General features: G+C 38.3%; 1 protein-coding gene across 1 annotated transcript in view; it reads right to left on the bottom strand.

Annotated features, from left to right (window-relative positions):
* The window catches only part of LOC108673510 (thrombospondin type-1 domain-containing protein 7B), a 76,629-nt gene that overhangs the window by 13,261 nt on the left and 40,726 nt on the right, over nucleotides 1-22,642 (bottom strand). Inside the window, exons 4-10 of the mRNA XM_018161354.2 lie at nucleotides 21,295-22,111; nucleotides 19,991-20,123; nucleotides 16,914-17,041; nucleotides 13,958-14,140; nucleotides 4,342-4,445; nucleotides 1,953-2,161; nucleotides 237-432 (exon numbers count right to left, since the gene is read on the bottom strand). Coding sequence (XP_018016843.2) covers nucleotides 237-432; nucleotides 1,953-2,161; nucleotides 4,342-4,445; nucleotides 13,958-14,140; nucleotides 16,914-17,041; nucleotides 19,991-20,123; nucleotides 21,295-22,111 — 1,770 coding nt within the window. The remainder of the gene's footprint in view (nucleotides 1-236; nucleotides 433-1,952; nucleotides 2,162-4,341; nucleotides 4,446-13,957; nucleotides 14,141-16,913; nucleotides 17,042-19,990; nucleotides 20,124-21,294; nucleotides 22,112-22,642) is intronic.

Below are 22,642 nucleotides of genomic sequence, written 5' to 3'. Positions count from 1 at the left end.
AGAGATGAAACATTCATATTCGGGTGATTTTTAATAAATTCCCATACATTACCATATCGTAAGTATGGCATTAAATATATGTTTTTACAATGTTTACAGGTTTCAATTAAATTGAAGCGAGTTCTCAATACTTCGGTATGTGAGTATTTTTTTTATTAAATTTAAATTCGATTTCCTACCAAAGCCTGAGGACTTTGGACTGTGAGAATTCTCAAAAATAGATTTAAACTACCTACCCGGGCCTGGAGGTGCGAGTATGGTGGTGTTGCGGCGGGTGTAGCCCACTTGGTGCTCACTGGAGCAGGACCTGGAGCACGCAGACCACTCAGACCACGGCGCCAACACGCAGTCGTACGGGCAGGGTACGTGGCAAGGTTTCCGTGTGGACACGTGGCCCAGCTCGCCCTCGCACTCCTCTCGTGGACTTGGGATCTGTGGGGAAATAAGTTACAAGTGTTCAATGGAACTTATTTCTACTGAACCAAGTGTTGTACCAATACTATTTGTGGAAATCGATATGTGCTGGGGAATTTCCGAGAATGTATATAAAGCACTATATTTATTGTGACTCTTTGTAGGTATTGAACGAAAATTAAAATAAATTTGAGTCGTTCCATAGAAATAAAGATCCATGTTCCTACTAAATTCCTCTAGAAATAAATAGACGGTTAATACATAGAATTGTAACAGTTCGCCATCACCGTGCGTATACTTTCATCTTGTTCACGAAAATATATTAAGGCGGAAACTTCTGATAATTAACTGGTATTTTAGCTTCGAAATAAATTTACTTCGGAAGAGGAAGCATAGAAATATTTTAGTCTGCATACCACGAGTCTAAGAATGTTGTTAAAATTTTGTACTAAATCTGCTCGGTATCGAATTTCTACCCTCAAAATAATTCAATTTGTAAAGCTTAAAGCTCATGGAGCTCGTTGACTGGCATCAGCGATGAAGAAACGAAACGTAGAAAAATGCATTCTGATGATCGATTATATGACTTAAGTTACAAACTCTAAAATAAGTATTCCTTTAAATCAGAGTAATACACATTCAATCCATTTGCGCGAACTACTAATTTTATTATTAAACTAATATCTAAACTAATGAGTTTACTTTATGGACCGTGTGAAAGCTCCGACAAACTGCGTGCAGAGCAGTAAGCAATACGAGCAGTTCTGGGGCTTGTGTCTGAATGAGACAGAAGTTGAGAGCAGACACACGCCTGATGTTGAGCAACAAACTTGCGGCAGATTTGCTTACCATTGAGAAGCCCTACGCTTGTTAGAACTGCTTCATGATACTGCTGCGCTAACGAAGCCTTTACTGTTGCGACAGGATCTTCCTTGCGTAATTAAAATTTTGCAGCAATCTTGATATTTAATTGGAGACATGACTGTTTTTTGAATATGTATACGAGACTCCAGCTTGTATAGATTTGGTTACTACAGTTTTTATAAAAGTAAGTATAATTTGGGTCCATTAAAAGTAAAAACAAAATAAACAAATCAGGCTCTAAATGCTACATTGCCGGCCATGTGTCTGGGCCAATATTTTGTGTTACAAGGTCCAAGACTAAACTCTAATAAGACGCACAGCCAGATTTCTATGCCACATTAAAATACCACATCGTGCACTCATCAAAAATTATTTGCAAGTGACATTAAATTTACGTGTTTATGTAATATTAAACTGTCATGTCATTCACTCACTCCGTATGCATCCAAACAGGTGACATTACATCTCATGTGTTCAGGGGCAGTATTATCAAAGCTCGCTTTTAGACATGTACACAAAACATGTCTAAATACACATAGCGACTGATTTCTCGTCTTTGGTTGAAGGGTTTAGCTTTAAAAGACGCCAGTAATTGACTGACAGAGTAACGAACTCGTTATATATTTGATAGTACCGCCCCGTGTAGGCCTATATTTAATTGTCACCACACTCACCCCATATGCATCCAGGCAGCTGACATTGCGAGTCATATGTCCAGGCCCACATTTGAGTGCGGGATCATTGACGAGGCACTCCTGCCACGGTGCCAGCACCCACTGATGGCACTGAGCACCATGGCACTCGCTCTGTTCCTCCAGAGCTTGGCACTCACGGCCTCCAGCGCTGGCGCTCACTAACACCTCGCGACGTCGACGCCGGACACCTGGATCACCGATGCTTGGTGTCAGTCGCAACACAAATTCCATGCAACTATAACATTAAAATCATTAATATTGGAAGAGAAATACACCTTTGTTTATTCAAATTTTTAATAATAACTTATGAATATTAAGGTACTGTTTGGGTGAAGATTCAATCAAAGTTTATATCCAAGATGCCTGAAATCGATGTTATATGCAAGGGGCTAATTTGTTGACAACTGTATTTCGAAAACAATGTTGCGAATATGGACTGGTGTGGTCTTCAAGTTAATTATTAACACGTGCGTTAAATGATGTTTTTTGTGGGACCGAATGATTTCCTGAGTCAATTTATCATCATATACTGGGTGATTCACGGAAACATCCTGTTTTGTATTTCGCGCCAAGCAGCCAGATGTTGTAGGAAAATAGCGGAGAGTATTTCATATAAAAAGCAAGGTCATGAAGTTGCGTGTCCCGCCTAGTCAGTTTTCAGATTTTATTGAAATTGGACCTATGAGCAGCGTGCGTTTGCTGTCGAGGCGTACTTTTCTAATGTCCGTTCCATTATCGCCTCATCTCCTTCTATGGCCGACCAGATCTCCTGATTTGGCTCCGGGTGATTTTTTACTAGGGTTACTTTAAATCAATTTTTTACAATGCCTGTCCAAAGACCCTGCCTCATTTGAAGAACAACGTACGCCAAGTCATCACCCACATACCTGTCAATATGCTTTAGCGAGTTGCTCGGAACTTCAAAAAAGCGACTAACTGAAAGCATTGACAAAAGAGGCCTGCATTTGTCCGATGTAATTTTTAAAAGTAAATATTTCAAGAATTCAGGTAATATCTTCTCAATAATATCATACTGTACTGATATCTATACCAATTATTTTTTTATTGAGCTTTCAAATCAGGAAGTTTCCAAGAATTACCCTGTATTTTGAAATGTACTCATAAAAAGCATCAATAATAAAACAGAATAGATTATATTAAAATGAAAAAAGTCACTATATTGTGGCGCATTGGATCATTTAAGCGTTAAACCTGTTTGTTTTTTGAAAAACTATGGCAGATTTTGAAAGAAGTTTAGCTGGCTATCCAATAACATCGTTATAAGAGATTGCAAACTAGAACATCTCCCACTCTCAGTTCGGTTTCATATAATAATAACTTTAATTAGAGAGAACAAAATGACTTCCATTGCGTTCATCATCAATCAACTTCAAATAACATTAATGGCTCATTGGAAAATTACTCAACAATGCATCAATTAGAGCATCAAACATCAGTCTATTACTTTTCAAAAACCAAGGAATTACCGCTTTAATTTTACTATAAAACTTAAACAAATTTCTTCCCTAAGCTTAACTCAAACACGGCAGCCATTCGTCATGACAGAAAAATTTGACAATTTTAACTACATGAACCTTTCGTCGTTTATTTCAGGTAATAACGTCCTATTTTACGCAATATAATTTGAGGTACATATTTAAACTTCATTTTATCAAATACGATCAGGAAAAAATTATTAACTGATCCGAATCAAATAGAAAAGTATTTGGATGAATAATAACAGTTTTCATGAGGCGTTACATTTCATTTACATGCATTTCCATTTACGTTAAAGTCATGTTTCCATCCTGATAACTACTTAGTAATTGAACGTTGCGCTCTAGCCAGCGATGTGAGACAACCATTTGTACTATGCAAGCCGCAATGGTAAAATAAACGTGATGATGGAATTATGACCGAATAAGAAGCTATCCTTGAGTCATGATTTATTATCATTCAAGTCAGCGTTATTATTGTTGCTTCACAAGCTGGAGGGATTTAAAATGTGATTATCTCAGTTTATATAATTACGGTTGGTGGAACAATGACTATATTGATAGTTTATTGATCAGAAGAATGGATGGCGTGCTCGAGAAAGCAAGCCAATTGTAAGAAATAATAAACGAAATTATGACAATGGGACAATGTACATCAATAAACAAAGGAAGTATGTTAATAAAGAGAGGAGAGCCAAAAGATATCGTAATTAACAACAAGCCCTGTGAAGGGTGATATAGTCAACAGTTTGGTAGCACTGAATCAAGGGAAACTCCACAATCATATTATTTATAACTCTAATTTAGTTGCTTTGAACTCATTCCTTAAAATCATTAAGTTGATAATAATAATAAACTTTACTTTAACTGACCGGGGGATGCTGGGGGAGGCATGAGGGAGCAGTCGGCGGGGGTGCAGATCCCCCACGCGGACCAGGGGCCGAGCTGGCAGTCTCTTTCACACCCGATCTCGCACCTGTGAAGTCAGTTCAATGATCAACACAGTTTTATTCATAGCCTGTCTAATTTACTAAATAATGTGAAAGCCATTGCTGATATGATATTGAAACGGACAAAATAAGATGAATAAACAACTAAGAGAGATATAAAAAGTGGAAAATTCATGGTTCCACTTTTCTTGTATATTTCGTTCGTCTGAAGCATGCGTGTCATCGACACTTTACTTGTGTTCACTTTAATAAGCATCTAGAGTTTCAGTTTCAGTGCTGGCTCTGGAGTGAATAGAAGGAAACGTTTGCTACGTGTACTTTAGTTCTGAATAACCGTATGGCCATGTATACTTTATTTTTATCATGTTCTATGTTCGAAATAAATTATTTTACTTCTCGGTCATACCTTATGTGCAATGCAAACTTTATGCTATCTAATTTTGCCTTTATATAATGTTTTTTCTGGCAGAAACTGATTTTATAAAGGAAACGGAACGAAAATTATGTATTCAAATCCTTCGCAAAACGAATATACGTAACACTAAAGTTACAAAATTTAACCCAATTCATACATATAAAAATCATCCGAAATCTCTGTTCGTAAAAAAGGTAGAATTAGAGCAAGAAGCCGACGATGCGCGTTGTTTAACACACCGCAGTTCTCGGGCGGCGGCGCCCTAACTTGGGCGATCAGGCGCCCAACTTACCGCCCCAGAGACGCGTCACGCGCCGCGCGAGACTTGCCGCCTCGCATCGCACTTCGTTTCCCGACCAACTTGACCCGGAAACTGCCAGCACTCCCGCACTTCCTTAGACCTTCAGTTTTGTCTGACACTCTTTTTCGTACAAAAGTTCGATTTCTTGTAGTCAACATTGTTTGATTCCACCAATAACTTCTCTCCTTAAATGAAAAATCAATCAATGTTCCATGACGACTCCAGTTTTCAAAAAATTGATTTATTCAAAATTTCAAAAAGGATCACAAAGGATCACAAAATTTCAAAAGGATCAAAAAGGATCACAAAATGGTTGATTTTGGAAGAATCCTTGTTTATGCAAAATGTGAAGTAAAGTAAAAATGTAGTTATTTCAATAAAAATCGTGACCTACGATGATGAAGTGGAAATAGTTATTAAGGCTAAGAACAACCGGAACTTTTTCTGAACGTTTGTACATAAAATAAAATGATAGTAGCGATTACCTACTTCTTTCAGCTCAATAATTTAGAGGCTTATTCTGTAAAGAAATTTGCCGAGAAGAAATTCTTACGCAACATTTCAACAAAGGCCTGATTCTCTGAAATGTCGTAAGTGGCTCCTTGGTAAATTTTGCGATTCAAAAATATGCTACTCGTGATCTTCAATTCTATGGTGATCGTAATTTATTTCCCATTTCTTTGATTGGCCGAAATCAAAGTTCTTAAATGGATGAACAGCTCGAGCCGTTGCAATTATTTTAGGGATCCAGACCTGGGAGTAGAGACGATGGTAATTTTTGCTCAATAGTCCGAGCTTCTAATACCGCGGATCTGCACTCTTCGCTCCGCGGATCGTGACTGTCGCGATTAAGTCCGTGAAATCTCTGCGAGTAATTGCTTTGGCTTTCGAAATTGTTCAACTTTTTGCTAATTAGAAAAGGCTCCGGCGCGCAGTTTAGACTACTGAGCCATGCATTTAAATGTCCATCGCACTTTAATTTCGTTTTATAAGGACTGATAGGTAAAAGCTTGACAAAATTTATTCCTCAATTGAACTATTTTCTCTCGTATAATTGATTTCCACTCGAAACCTGTATCGTAGAATGAATTTAACCCCATGAAGTTCCGCATCGCCTGGCAAGATTTGTCGTACTCGTCGGAGAAGTTTGCTTCATTAATTAGAAGATCCTTAATGTTTCCAGCAGCGCAAGTTTTACTCGGAAGAATCGGCAAAGTTCTTAACGAGCGCGATCTGGACCAGGAAATTAGAGTCACACAAATTTGTTTAGAAACATGCAGATTTAATTTGCACTTTTCTTCGTTTTAGTGAGATGAGTTGCAAATTTCTTCATGTTGTGAATTGGCAATTTGACCAATTTGTGGGATGCTGAATGTTTATACTGACACTCATGAATGTATTTAACAGCTACCGATATGGCTGATTGTGTTTGTCAGAATAAATTAATAAATCTACAAATTGAAATTGCACTTTGATTGCACACTAACCGAATTTCTTCAAATTGTCCACAAGTCACAAAACTAAATTGTGTACCAATGTGTTCTCTGTGTTGACGAAAATTTCGATGTCCAGTGCTTTCAGAATATGGTACCTGGATTGCGAAACATCATGCAGCAAAATAAGAAATCCTTCTATAATTTTTGCAGTTTTGTGAATCTAGTTTGAAAATTTTAAATTTTCTTCCATTTAGCAAAATATTTGCACGCTTCTTCACGGTCGAATTCATGTAGCCGACCGGAGATTGGGTGCGCATACGAGGGCGTTAGAGGGGAATGGCGAAAAATTGGAGGGTTAAAAAACAGTAAGTCGGCGACTGCACCAGCTTGATAAGAGGGTCAATCAAGAACTTTAAGAGGGGTTCAAACGCTGCATTAGAGCGATTCTTCCATAATATGAATAAATTTGCTTAATCGCTAAAAAATTATAGGGCGGGCTTGAAAAATTCATTCTTCAGGAGAGAATCGGCCGCTTCCATCAATATTGAATTTTTTAAAATCCGATGCGAATAAATCCTCCATCTTCCATAGATTAAATTAAAAAATTTTCGTGTATTTTATTCATTTTAACGACAATATTTTCAATCAAATTAATTCAATATAATTTTTGTTACGATTTGTTTGGTACTAGCGTTGTTGTCGGCAATAAAGAAGTTACTTCCCGAACATATCATTTCGAAGATGTCATCAATGATTTCGTTTTTTGATTTATGAAAACTGCTTTTTCCGACGAAGCAAATAGTTTCAAATTCATTTCTTAAAGATTCACCATTGCTTTCTCCTTCTGCACTCATTATGGTCCCTAATTACTTGGCAACCATTTTTGATTGAGCGAATTTTCTGTGATGTAACATATCATCGAATCTCACCTCGTGTTATTATTATATACTTATTCTCCATCGTATCTCTTAGGTTAATAAATTTATGTTCGACACCAGCGAAATTTTTCTTGAAAAAATAAGCAAAAATAATTCTCTCAAGCCATTCTCTCCCAGGCCGTAATTAAGCCCACCAGGCCACACGTCGCGTCCCCACAGCGTCTGCCGCATTACAGCTTTGCCGATAAATACTGCACTGGCTTACCGCTGCTTCGCGCCCCGTTAAGCTCGACGTTTTAGAGCAGAAGCCAAACTTTATGTCCTGCCGGGCCAAGAGTGCCTTAATGTCAGCATCATGCCACGACTGCTGAATCATTTAAGATAATTTAAGGTCTTAAGGGAACAGAGATAAGGATGAGCAGCAGAGGTGCACTCTGGGATGAATTATAGATGCATTGGCTAACTTGTGAAAATTAAAGTTACATTTGTGCTTAAAAAATGGCCTCGCAATCTAAATGGCCGAACTGGAAGGGTCACTAAATGGTTAAAAAGTTTTTTATAATTATATGAATATTATCGAAATGTTGATATTTATATTCTGATTGTTAACATTGTTGACGTTAAAGGGGAGATAAAACTACGTTCTTTTTGAATTGCAATCTAATATTTCCACAAAGGAAACTCATTTCCAGTCTCTAATTTCTCATAAAACGCGCAACACACACTGGCTGCGAACACCTCACGTCTTGATCATGAAGTTAGCATTGATGGCACAACGCCCCAGCTTATCAGCAGATTTTTACTGCTGAACATTGCCTTTGAATATTGCGTTGAGTCCGCAGGTAGAATATCGGAGGAAATGAGATCCCGAGGGAATTTCCAGTGAAATTAGCTAGTATTCTGGAGCTCAGTGCCAACCCAGGCTGCTTCTATCCTCATCCCAGTCACGGAGGGCCGACGGGCGCCATCCTGCTATGCATTCGTGATCTGAGCCCATCTCTGTGAGGTGGAGATTGCTTGGAGAGCGCTATGGACTCCTTTTTGCGGTGGAGATTGCCTGGAGAGCATGGTGAGGTCTTTTGTGAGGTGGAGATTGCCTGGAGAGCGCTATGAACTCCTTTTTGTTGTGGAGATTGCCTGAAGAGCGCTATGGACTCCTTTTTGTTCTGGAGATTGCCTGGAGAGCGCTATGGACTTTTTTTTGTGGTAGAGATTGCCTGGAGAGCATGGTGAGGTCCTTTGTGATGTGGAGATTTCCCGGAGAGAACAGTGGAGTGCTAAGCGAAATGGAGATGGCTTGAAGTGCACGATGGCCTTCTCAAAGAGACGGCAATTATCAGGCGGCACAATGGAGTCTTTTGAGGGTGCTAAGATAAAAAGGTGAAGATTGTTTGGAAAGCATGATAGAGTGCTGAGGTATAAAGATTGTTTGGAGAGCACGATAGAGTGCTAAGAGTTAGGGATTGTTTGGAGAGCACGATTGAGTGCTAAGAGTTAGAGATTGTTTGGAGAGCACTATAGAGTGCTAAGAGTTAGAGATTGTTTGGAGAGCACGATAGAGTGCTAAGAGTTAGGGATTGTTTGAAGAGCGCGATTGAGTGCTAAGAGTTAGGGATTGTTTGGAGAGCACGATAGAGTGCTAAGAGTTAGGGATTGTTTTGAGAGCACGATAGAGTACTAAGAGTTAGAGATTGTTCGGATAACACGATTGAGTGCTAAGAGTTAGGGCTTGTTTGGGGAGCACGATAGAGTGCTAATAGTTAGGGATTGCTTGGAGAGCACGATTGAGTGCTAAGATTTAGAGATTGTTTGGAGAGCACGATAGAGTGCTAAGAGTTAAGGATTGTTTGGAGAGCACGATTGAGTGCTAAGAGTTAGAGATTATTTGGAGAGCACGATAGAGTGCTAAGAGTTAGAGATTGTTTGGAGAGCACGATAGAGTGCTAAGAGTTAGGGATTGTTTGGAGAGCACGATAGAGTGCTAAGAGTTAGGGATTGTTTGGAGAGCACGATAGAGTACTAAGAGTTAGGGATTGTTTGGAGAGGACGATAGAGTGCTAGGATTTAGAGATTGTTTGGATAACACGATATAGTATAGTATCTTCGGCATTAAAGAATAGGCCTGGATAGGCCTGTCACCGATTCTTGTACTTTTCTTGACTAGACTGGCCTTACGGACGGTAGATTTAAAATCGCTTCTAGATATCAGTTGTTCCGTAGGGTACGAAGCATTTTAAGACTAAACATATGCTCATGCATGGCCTTGTCTAGTCTTCAGGACGGTTGCTAATTCGTTGAGCAATCTAGGGTGGAAACCGTCTGATCCAGATGACTTGTTGGGATTCAGGGAGACCTAGCGCTTGAGAACCTCCTCTTCATGTATCTCGAAACTAGTTAACTTCGAGTCCACTGGTCGCTCCTCAATAGCTGGAATACTGTTCAAGTCCTCATCTGTGAAGACGCTGCTAAAGAACTGATTTAGAACATTGGCCTTGCCCTCGTCAGAAGATATCTTCCGTTGATTTACATTCAAATCAGCAATACCGTCCCTTGTCTTACACTTCGAACTAGCATACAAGAAAAAGACTTTCGGGTTCTTTTTCGAGTTTTTGGCAACGTCTTTTTCAAAATTTTTGACTGTGGTGCGACAAGCTTTTTTAGCTTGATTTCGAGCTCTAGCATACAGGTTATACTCAGCATCGCTACGAGTTCGTAAATAACGCTTGTAGGCTTCCTTCTTTGCTTTAACCGTATTGTCCATCCACTGTGTTTTTCTGACTCCACCGAGCTTTATCTTAGGTACACACCCATCAACTGCAGACATAACCGGTGTTCTTGATGAATGACCAAGACTCCGCCACATTCATGTTCATGATACAGTCCGAAATGTTCGCTGCACTCACTGATTCACGAAGTTTAACATAGTCGCCTTTCGCAAAGTTGAAACGTTCACGCTTCCGAGGCGTCTTTTCTGTATAGCACTTAATACTGAAAAACAATGACTGGTGGTGACTTTTGCCCAACGGAGCCTCGTGGCGAAGCTCTTCTACCATTGATTATTCACTAGTAAACACTAGGTCTAGAGTATTTGGAGTCTGATTACCTCTAAAATGGGTTGGCTTTGTGATGTGCTGGTATAAAAATGAGTCTCTCACAGACTCCATGAACAAGGATGAAGGGTGATTCTCATCCCTTGGAGAGGATTCATGTGCCCAGTCTATTTCTGGAGGGTTAAAGTCACCAACGATTAACGTATGCGACCTGCTGAAAGTCATGCTTGGTAGAAGACTGTTCAGTACTTGATCGTTATCAGAGGAACTGTTGGGTGATCTATACAGGACACCTATAAGGAGGCTATCCCTGCTTTTTAAAGAAAGCTCACACCACACTGATTCTCTAGCTGATTGGTGCTCTGCTGATAACTTGACTTGTTGGGCCCCATAAAAGGTTCTAACCCACAGACCTACCCCTCTACTACACTGCTCTTCGTTTAAATTATGAAAGCAATCAAAACCTGGCAACTGAAATTCAACTGGTAAAATTTTCCCCCCCGTGATTTTTGGGGAGTGTCTCTGTAATACAAATAATGTCTATACACTCGTTTTCGATCACAGTTAATAGTTCATTTCTTTTGTTCGAAACGGAATCAGAGTTCGTGGAGAAACATTTCAAAACTTTTTGTACACTTCCATCTTGATGTATGAATAAACTTTTAACCTTATTTACAGAACTGGATTTATATACATGATTTCCACTATTTAATTGTCTTCCATCTCCCGATATAATGCATATAATGCTAAGAGTTAGAGATTGTTTGGATGACACGATATAATGCTAAGAGTTAGAGATTGTTTGGATGACACGATATAATGCTAAGAGTTAGAGATTGTTTGGATAACACGATATAATGCTAAGAGTTAGAGATTGTTTGGAGAGCACGATTGAGTGATGTGTGGTAGAGATTATTAGCACGATAGAGTTCTTATAGGGGAAGAATAAAACGCCCAGGGTATAAGTGTGGAGTTGACTGAACAAGACTGAGTGGCGAGGGTGAGGATAATAATAATTAATTTGTCTTGTTGAATTATTCAAGACTCATAAAGAGGGATCCTTTTTTGAGAGGGTGCATTACAGCCTGCCTTTCTTATGTAATGTGAGGGATAATTTAAGCGTACATCATAAGTGTATAGCTCTGCTCTTCTAAACATAGTTCCAAGTTGTAGTCTTGTTAGAAATTGAAAAAATTCAATCTGAATTATTTGCCATCTACAAAGCTGTTTTTTCACTAGTTTCGTATTCGCTGATCAATAAGTACTTCCAAACTAGTAACCTGTAAATTTAGTTTCCGATTTTTTATTTGTGCGAATATCACGTTATTTTATTTTTTTATCATTTTGCAACAACTATATGCTTCTAGATCTTCCTCGGGTAGAAAGTTTTACTTCTGACTAAGAGATTAAATAGCGTTATTAATAAGTTTGAAGCCACTGCCGCTTCAGTATTACCGCTCTGGTGTGGTCACGGCAGTGGACCAAAATTTCAGATTAAATCTTTATTAAAATCAGGATCAAATCCGAATAATACTTAATATTCAGATAGAAGATCTAGCACGCGAACTGCCCTTCAGTCAAATACCCTTACGCACTTTGTGATCTTAAATTCAAGTCTCTCATTTTCTTTTTATTTAGTAAAACCTTATGGACTGAGCCGCTTTCTTTGATGAATATTTATTTTCAAGAAATTAGCTCGGCTTGCCGATGAAATTTTTTGTTTGATTAATCATAAATAATGTAAGAAATCAACATTGATTGTGTGAATTCCAAACGAGAGCTAAAACGAATTCCTGGAAACTAAAATGGCGCGATTACTTGGATAAAGATAATGAGGCTTCGTTATACCGAGCGGTAAAAATATATAATCTGAATGAGAATATGTGATGCTTAATTCAGTGTAGATTGTCGTTGATTGTATCTATTGTCTGTATACCTTGCTCGACTTTTAGGCTGATAATAAAAAAATAACTATTTTGTTTTGTTCGCAATGTAGTATAAATGAGGTCGGTATTAACAAATAGCACTGAAGATAACGAATAGAGGAAACTACGAAAGAGACTGGCCATTACCCCGCGTGTTATAGAATAATAGGAGAAATATTCTATTATTTAATTTCTGTTGAAGTTACGCATCTCATTTAGCGCACTATACGACATTTAAGTCTTTCTTACGTTATAACATGTTACCTAACCTTGTAAAAACATACTAAATTGAACTCGTACAGAAGTAACCAAAATGCAATATGTTTAAACAGATTCAATGAAGTGCAATGATAAAAATTTTCCTTAAATCCTTGCTGAGCTTGACTCTATAATTTAAACAATACTGAAAGTCAAAAAAAAAGTCGAGGCGCTTATAATGTTTTAGCGACATTTTTAAGACTTGAGCACTCTGAAGAAGCACGCAAAGGCTTTTGTAGCTGTCGCAACTTTTTCAGCTAAGAGTTTGAGCAAACATCGTCGCGTCGTCGGAACATCGTCTCTTTCTCCAGCCCTTCCACTTCTTTTCTCAAGCATTGATGTCACTCGGAAAACGTTCAGAAGTTTGATACGCTATTCTTACCGTCAGGTTACCCCATTCGACTGAGATTTTCTCTCCAATTTTAATGCCGACTCCCCTTTGTGTAAGCACTTCAATATAGCAAGCTAATGCCCCTTAGCCAAGCTTGTTCGTCAAACGGGACTTTGCTCTGGTAGAAGAATGACATAGGCGTTGTGCTGCTCCCTCTTTGAGACTAAACACGGAATTTCTGTGTGCAAAATCCTCTACAAAATGTTCACCATGCAAAATTTTATTGTATAGATAAATTAAATCGCGAAAGAAGGGCTGGATACGGCGATACATCAGAACGTGAAAGCATTCATAAATTTTACTAAATGCATGCAAATCTATTTTCATTGGATTCTGACATACTGATACAGTTGAACAATGTGGATTGTTTGCCAGACATATATGAACTTTTCTCGCAGAAAATTGGCCAGTCCAAGAATTTCTCTGTATCATAAAGTTTTAACTCATGGTGAAGGCTGGAACTCTTGCTAAACTTCGAGAGCTAGAATCCCAGGTGCCGACAAAATAATGTCAGAAAAATCTGCTTCACGCAGGTGAAGGCTGTGAACTTGAGACAGCATTGCTATTTATCGGGACCAGAAAACATAGATATATTGAGAAGTTATTTGAGAAAAACTTGGCTGTTTCTTAAGACAACTTGGGAATTTCTTCAAGAAAAAGTGGCTTAGAGTAGGTATGTAAATTTAAAATCTATTTCATGCCTGAATTTTGAATAAAACTAAAAAAATCAACATGAAATACTTGCATTCAAATCTAATATCGTTAATAAAAATTATTTTACATACATAATTGTTTGCAATTTTGAATACATTTCTGAAATAAAAATTACTAAAATGTACTGACATAGAATAACATTATTTAACTACACATTTTCTTAATTTTACCTCTGGTATATTGGCGGAGGCTGGACGTGTGCACAGAGCGCGTCAGCAACGGGTGCTTTGTATTGCACCCGTGCGCAGAACACCCGTCTTTTCTGCACCCCGCCCCCACATGCCACGGGTGAGTGTGTGTCGGGCCCAACGGTCGACACACACGGGCCCCACGACGTCGGCACCCACTCGTACCTAACGGGCGAATATTGTGTCTCATATATATAAAAAAATTCAATAGCATAGAATAAATAGTATTAATAGTGTATTAACTTAACGAATTTAATTGAGGAACTTCTGAGCGACGAGAGCTCTACAGGAACTCGACAGTTTCGTCTGAATTTTCTTTTTTCTCGCTTGAGGGATATTGATTGGGTTTAAGACATTGAAGGTAAAAGGAATTTCTTACGCGTTTACACTGATATAAGAAATTTTTTCATCACCTCGCACTTTTCATGAGTGCACTTAATAAATTTTTACCAAATTGGGAAATACAAGAAGGTTAACCTGTGGTTTGAGCCTACATTATTATGTGTCATTCGAACATAATTCTAAAGATCCTCGACATTTCGTACTCGAGTTGTGATTATCATAAGAGACTTTAATCTCGAATTAATTCAAGTGAGGTTTTAACTATTATAATATTAATATTATTCAAGTCTTGATAACATCATAGCTGTTGATAAAATAATTTACATTCATGAAGTATCGCTAGGCGAGCGGTAGTATTAACCCTATACAAATTTGTAGCTTTTAATAAAACTTCTTTCTTTAAAGCATTTATCCGAAACACAATGACAAACATTAAAAATACGAACTGAAATAAAATGTTTCAGTAGATCCACTATATTATTAAAGCGGACTTTAAAAATGATCTACTCCGAATCAAATTTTATTTCTGAATATTATATCGATGCTGGCCACGTACATCCATTGATCGGTGAACTTCAAAGCTGGTAATCAAATCTTAATTAAAAGCTCATCGCAGTCATAATTTCACTTCAACCGGAATTTTTTTCAAGTTTCTGGTTGACATCATCTTTTTTCGTCATCACTGTAATCGTAATCGGAGGAAGAAGTTCTGTATGGATAGAGAAGAAGAAGAATTTTTTGAAATTATGTTGGCAAGAATGCGTTTTTAATTTATTGCTGAGCAAATAAGTTGGCACCAGTTGATAAATACAATATTTTTTTATTGGTCGGCAACCTTAACAAAATCCTTCCCTAACTATCAAGAGTTTTTCATCAGTGAAATTTCTTCACTTTCACCAAAAACAATTCTAAAATAAATTTTAGATATATTGTATTTAGTTAGAAATGTCACGCACTCAAGGTACCCGGCGAGGAAGGAAAGACTTGTACAGTTGTTACTAAAAAAATAAATTTTTCGCTACCTCCGTCCGAGAGCAACAAAAACAGCGAGGCTTCCACAGCAAAACTTTCCATTGAGCGCAAAAAAGCTTCCGATTTGGCGGACCCGCCTTTTATTTTTAGTGCAACTGAGCAATATTCAGAAAAACGGAATATTGACAGGAACGATAGACTCGTGCGTTGAAAATTTTGCATGGCTTAAAAAATTCCAAATTTAAGTGAAGCCAAAAGATTATAGCTGTGAGCCTCGTTCTTATTCTACCACTCAAACGGTCAGACAGTTCGGAAAGTTACTTAAATTTAATGTTAATCAATGAATCTATCAATTGCTTGTAAATCTTTTCGTACTACAATTCATAATATTAACATAAGCATTTTGATGTCGCGACACTTTAATACAAATGAAACAAAACTAAACTGTAATCTTAATTCAGATTTATTAATACCTTTTGTTTGAAAATAATTTCCAACATGAAAAAATGAGGCCAAAAAATTAAAAATATGTAAAATTCATAAAGTTTCTGATCGTCTTTGTAAGTATTAGGCACCATACACTCAAAAAATACACATTTATGTGCTACATTATTTTAGTCTGTCATTATTTAGACAATGTGATCCCTTCATTTTTATGAGTGTACAGCGAAAAGTAGAACGGACTTCACAGTTGTCGAATCATTGCTTCTAAGCTCACCACCGGACAAACAATGGCCCGGCATCCTTTTTGGTTCAATCAAACATTGCTGGTATCATATATATAGGGCAGGAAATTATTTTATTTAATATTTCAAAACATAAATTCCTGTATATGTGTTCTACGTCATATGACTCAATCCGGGTCACAGTGTCCAAGCAGAGCTAAAAAATTTAAAATTTAACTCAGTACTCACTGCAGTGGGTGACAGAGAGCGCATTTTCTCGTTGACGAAAACTTGAGGTCACGGACAGACGGACGGACAGACGGACAAACAGACAGACAGACGGACATGGCGAGCACAATAGTGTATTTTTTCCATCAATGCGAAAATGCGCTAAAAAGCACGTGCATGGCAATCAACTAACGCAAAACGTGAGGATGGCACGACGATTTATCTTCAGGATATCGCATTACAATATCCTCTTAACTCTCGTCCTAAAACACATCAATGAAATGAAATCAGGTGCGCCATAGAAACACGACTCTTCCAGAATCGCGTGACATAAGCATCTTGCGAACCATTTGGAGTCACTTGACATAAGCATCTCACCTGTCACAAGGACTCACATGTCACAAGCATCCCAAAAGTCAGCTACACTCACAAGGCACAAGCATCCCAAAAGTCAGCTACACTCACAAGGCACAAGCATCCCAAAAGTCAGCTACACTCACAAGGCACTAGCATCCCAAAAGTCAGCTACACTCACAAGGCACAAGCATCCTAAAACTCAGCTACACTCACAAGGCACAAGCATCCTAAAACTCAGCTACACTCACAAGGCACAAGCATCCCAAAAGTCAGCTACACTCACAAGGCACAAGCATCCCAAAAGTCAGCTACACATGACATTAGCATCCCAAAACTCACTTGGACTCACATGCCACAAGCATCCCAAAACTCACTTGGAGTCACAAGGCACTAGCCGGGGTCGTGCTAGTGTCTGAGTCTCCAGCAGATGAGGGCAAGGACGGCCGGCTCCGCGCTGCAGCACCAGCGCTGCACGGCGACGCTCGCGTACCTCGCGCACCACCTGAAGGGCGAGGGGAGAAGTTCTTTTTAATAAAGTACATTTCCCATTTAATACGTAATGTTGTTCTACCTCTATTTAGCTGTCTTTTAAATTAGTATAGAGATAAACTGGATGAGCATCTAATAATAACATGATCACTTAATTCGTATTATGGAAACAAGAGATTATTGCGTGTTTTTGCGACTTCGAAATATTATGAATTAAGATCGACGAGATTTTAAGGCAGAAAGCTGTTCAATTGGGTTTGAGCTAGTTTTTTTCACATCAATCAATAATCATTTCAATAATAGTAATCAATACTTAAGAGACTGTAAGCATTCGTCACTTTTTTGGTTTATTTGCGCGTAAAACCTTTATTACAATTGTTAGCATTTTCTAATATGTCCTGTATAGATTGCTGCCATTTCTTGCGTGGGCTTTCCAGCTCTTTCACTTCTCGTTTTTTCTTGGATTTCCGGACTGGACATTGCAAGTCGTCGACGCTTTTCCAGTTGAGCTTCCGGCGACGGTATCTTGGCTGGCACCTCGAAGTTCATTGGCTGCCGGCAAAGCCGTTTTCCCTCATAATGGCAAGAAATTCTTCTTAGTTCTGGCGCAGAAAACTCTGGCATGCCCCAGGCGATACTTTTCAGAGCTCCTTTCAGCAGAAGACGAGCGACTACAAAGAGCACCGACAACAAAGCAGCTTTTTTTCTTTCCCCGGAAACGAACACTCAATGCCTTTTGATGATCTGGCTTGTATTTAAGACCGATAAATTTCACAATTTTTTATGTGTAGCGAAAATCATTACATTTTGGCGCTATAAATTTCATTTTCAGTTGGCATGAATGAATAAGTTAAATAAGCTTTTCATGTGTCAAACTTTCATAACGTCTTTCCATACATCATCCATAAATGTAAATGAGAATAAATTAAAAAGAAACATTTCCTGTACTTTATTCTCAATGCGAATAAAACTTGACGGCCGAAATATTCATTTTTGTTTGCTAGCGAAACAACTTCAGAATATCTACCCCATGATAACCGCACAACCCATCAAAAATTTCCGCCCGTGAACGTCAGGCAGCGGCAGAGTAGGATTTCTTCAACTTACCTCGGGTAATTATAGCACTTTGAGCCTTAATTAGAGACCAAATCTTTGATGAAGACTCCTTGAAATTCAGAGCAGGTTTCCTGGCAATCAACGTTTAAAGGCCGCCAGTTCTTCATCTACTGTAATTCTTGGGATATTTACCCTAGTAGATTAGTGCGAGATCATAGAATTATAATTTTTTGTTTAAATCTTTATTTTTTTTATGAAACCGAGAGATTTTCTAGATTGTACTTTCATAATTATATTGAAGCCAATCGAGTGCAGCCGTTGTAATTATCTACGTTTACAAAAAAGTGTCATTGCATGTTGGTTTCATGAAAAATGCAACTTCCCAGATTAAATCAAAGGAACGTTTGCCCTCAGCAGCAACAAGCAGCAATGTAGCGACAAGAGCTACGCGTCCCCTGTTGAATTATGCACGCAGACTTCACAGCTTCACTGGGGCGTATTCACTCCCGAGCCTCGCGCGTCCTAAGAAAACATCGCGGGTTGTCAGGGAGGCCGAACGTCGGCCGAGGGGTGGCCTCTGAAAATCCGCTCGTGATTTCGAATCAGACCAGAAACCCGTGGACGCTTCCTGACATTTCAAATACAATCTCGTAGAATCTAAAAATCTTATTTTTAGGCAGCAGAATTTTACTCCCTGAAGATCTTAAAAACATCAATTGATTACTGAAGCAAAATTTTTCTAGCACCCGAATTCCGTTCATTTTAACCGCTGTTTTATTAATATGTTTATAGCCAAAATCACTTTTAGACTATTTTGTGCAGCCTGTTTATGATACGAGCACGGATTTGACCGAGATCAATAACCTTCATGCGAATTACCGCATGAAATAATACCGTTAAAACAAATCCTGACTTGGTCGGATAGATTAGCTGCGCACTAGCCTGTTGGTTCAATTTTAGTAAAAAATCATGATAAATTTTGAAGCCAGTACATATTTCAATGAACCTTGATTTACAATTTAATGTCTGTTTTTCTCTAATTTTCACGAGGAGACATTAAACTTATAAGTAGACATTTATCACATTAAACTATGATAATTATCAAATGAACGACAAATTAACCCGAACCCGAAATCAAATTAAATTAATTCAACAAAATTTGAGGTCGCGAAAGATTAGACCAATTTCCAAGTACAAGCGCATAAGAACATTAGCGTTATTCAGACACGACTTCAGCTTAAGAATATCCCGGGATTCGTAAATTATAAAATCTGATGCATCGGAAGAGAAAAAGTTTTGCTTTCGATCACACTTACGTATACACAGTTTGACGTGCCAGTGCAGCGCGAATCTATAAATATTTATGTATATTATAATTATTTATATTTATTTATGTATATTATAATTATTTATAAATATTTATGTAACATCTTTAGAAAGCCATGTGTCGCACAGAACGGTTATTGTGTTAATAAATTGTAACTACTACAATTTATACTAACTGAACTAACTAACTTACTAACACTACAATAAAGAGAATCTTCCCAGCATTTCTTACTCATAAAATCTTGTTTGACCCTTTTCAATATCACAAATGTCTACATATATACAGTATGTCATTTGTGTAGTTTGGCATAAGCTGTTCTTTAATGCAGGTTTCATTGAAGACCAGAGAGTATTTCTTATTGATAATCTTCTTATTGTTTTTCCGTATTCGTATTTTCATATGAACAAACCTTACTGATATTTGGATTTTCACTTCCTATCAAGAGCCTAATTCGCCGAATAGAGAAAAACAATAAGAAGATTGTCAATAAGAAATACTCTCTGGTCTTCAATGAAACCAGCATTAAATAAATCAATGCACGTAGGTATATTACGTTAGTTTGTCATCATAATAACTAACTTGTCCATTAGGTGCGATGCAACCATGAGTGAGCGTGGACCACGAAGACCACTGCGTGACCAGACAGTCTACCGCCAGCTCACACGGACGTGTGTGTGCGGGAAGAAGCGAGTCTGTCACTTGCAGGCACATGCTGACACGAAAAAAACGCAGCATTTTTATTTAATTATTTCTCTTTAACGTAGCCTTTTATACACATAAATATTACTATTAAAACTGTTGTGTTCACTGACCACAAACAATCGTCTTTAATAGAGACCAGATGGCAGATAGAGACCCAATGGTGCCATCTTCATTAAAGATGATAAACTAAATGTCCTCACCGTTCATATGATGAAGTGAATTTTCAGTCTTTGGAATATAACATTGCGTTTCAACTGTATTTATTCAGTTTTATAAAGAAAATTACTTTTGTAAGAGCGTGATTGCAAAATAATGACAATAATATGCATCGATACAATATTTATTAAGTAAATTACAAGAGAACTCCTGAGTGACTAGAATATTTATCTATGTTTGGTAAATATTTGCCAATATCTGTTGCGAATTCAATGAAGCTCGTTCACTAAATTTATTTATATCAGAGATTCAAATGTTCCAATAGGGAAAAGTGAATTAATTCGCAAATGAATTCAGCAATGAATCGATGAATTGCAAATACGAGCTAAAATCAATCAAATTTTTTTCGGCAAACAGCCGACTAAAATATTTAATTTTCTTTTTTACTATTTAATAGGCTTAAAAAGTCTGCATCGTTGCTTCCTTGTTTTTGGTTTAAGACGAATTTTTTTCAATTTCTTTGACAGCCGATATGACAAAACTTTCATATCTAAAAACAAATTTCCATAAGAATTATTGAACATTCGATTCCGTAGAAATATGAAAAATTAATTTATTGAACGTTCTCATTTTTTTCGACAAATACTGGAAAATAGATTTAAAAAGTTCATTAATTCAAATTTTGATATTTGCTAGTGCTGACACATCGTATGGAGCGTGATAAACAAAATCAATTTTTTATTAGTATTTTATTTATCAATATTTAATGGAAAATTTGTGCACAATTTTTCGAAGGATATTCGTTGCATAACGATCGCATTTGTTTCTCTAATTGATCATTGAAATAGGCGCTTGCAGTTCGAGCTACACGAGACAGATACGAAATTGGATACATAACCACTAAAACTCCTGTTCAACCACCATGCTGCACACCAAGATTTCAGATAGGCTTTTCAGACCTTATATGCAGTTAATTTAATTACTTCTTAAAGTAACTAATAAATCAGTCAAGAAATCAGCCTTACCTTAACGAGATGGCCTTGCCACCTTCGGTATGGCAAGTTAGATTTCGCTTCTGAAATCCCACTTTGCCGGCTGCCAAATCTTGAGAAGAGTCCAATAAAATATCCGACAGCTCCTGCAAACTCGAATTCTTTTGATACTCGGATGGAACATCCAATGCATGTACCAAGTTTGTATTCGCTTGAGACTGAAAGTTAGTTTTCCCCGTAGTAAAAAGGTGAGTTTTTGTTTTTATTTCACCTAAGTTTCCGGCTGAGGTCTCCAGTGATCCATCCCCGCTTCGCTCTCCACCGTCATCCTCATCATCAAAATCTGCAAGGTTGATGAACTCGAGGACTTTGGGCTTTTCTGTTGGGCTTTTAGCAGCTTGATGAGTCTTGAGAGGCATACAGTCACCCCACTGCCCCACCTGAAGCCAAGGTACGACCGGCTTGTTGGTAGTTGTAGTTGTCGATGTGGTTGAAGGCCTGCAGTCCTCTTCGCAAGTCTTCACTTCGGTTAACCGAGGACACGGTTTATCTGCCTTGCTGGGTGCCTCGAGCACCGCGCGGTTTCGGGACTGCAGCTTACCGCAAATTGTACAAGGGGTCCAGTCACTCCAGGGTCCAACGACGCAATCTTTTGGGCATGATACTTTGCATGGCGCTTCACGTGGAGGCTCTGGTCCCGTGCATGGTAACGGGGGAACTTTTTCAGACGCTTGAGTCAAGCATGAGACGTTCCTGTAGTGTGTGCCGTGACACAAGCCATTACTCAGACGACGTGGGGAAGAGGAATCCAAACGGCACTCCGACCAAGGTCCAGGCTGCCATGTCCCACCTGGTAGTAAAATAAATATCTATTCAGTATTTCAGTACTGTATAGCTCTCAGGCAAGGGTTTTTCTGGGGGTATTTTCATAATCGAGGCCCATTTTAAATTCGTATCGCATCACTGAATATAAATTCTCATGATTCGTGATTCCATTTTAGTTCGTGGAATTGCCGAAATAAGCTATTTAGTGAAGTCAACAAATCAAAGCCGGCACCAACACCAACAATCATCGCAACAATTGCTTTGACCTCGTAGCTCGCAAGCTCAGGAGCCCCACAAACCTCACAAACAATGAGGGAAGACCTAATCCAGCTCCCTGCATCCAATCCAATTGCTCACAGTTCACTTCATCGCAATCCCTTTATTTACCCTTTCAAAAATCATTGGTGAATCGCAGTCGGCCAACCATCGATAATACCCTTCGCAATGGTAATCCATCAACAATTTTCAGCAGGGATGCTCGTCTGTAGATATGCGCGCGCCAATCCCATTCTGATCCCTGCATGTCGTCCCAATTTTAATTGAATAGCAAAGCGGA

Source organism: Hyalella azteca, unplaced genomic scaffold, assembly GCF_000764305.2.
Source record: "Hyalella azteca isolate HAZT.00-mixed unplaced genomic scaffold, Hazt_2.0.2 contig3384, whole genome shotgun sequence".
Classification (NCBI taxonomy): domain Eukaryota; kingdom Metazoa; phylum Arthropoda; class Malacostraca; order Amphipoda; family Hyalellidae; genus Hyalella; species Hyalella azteca.
The sequence above is the reverse complement of the archived record's forward strand: the minus strand, read 5'-3'. Positions and strand labels throughout refer to the sequence as shown.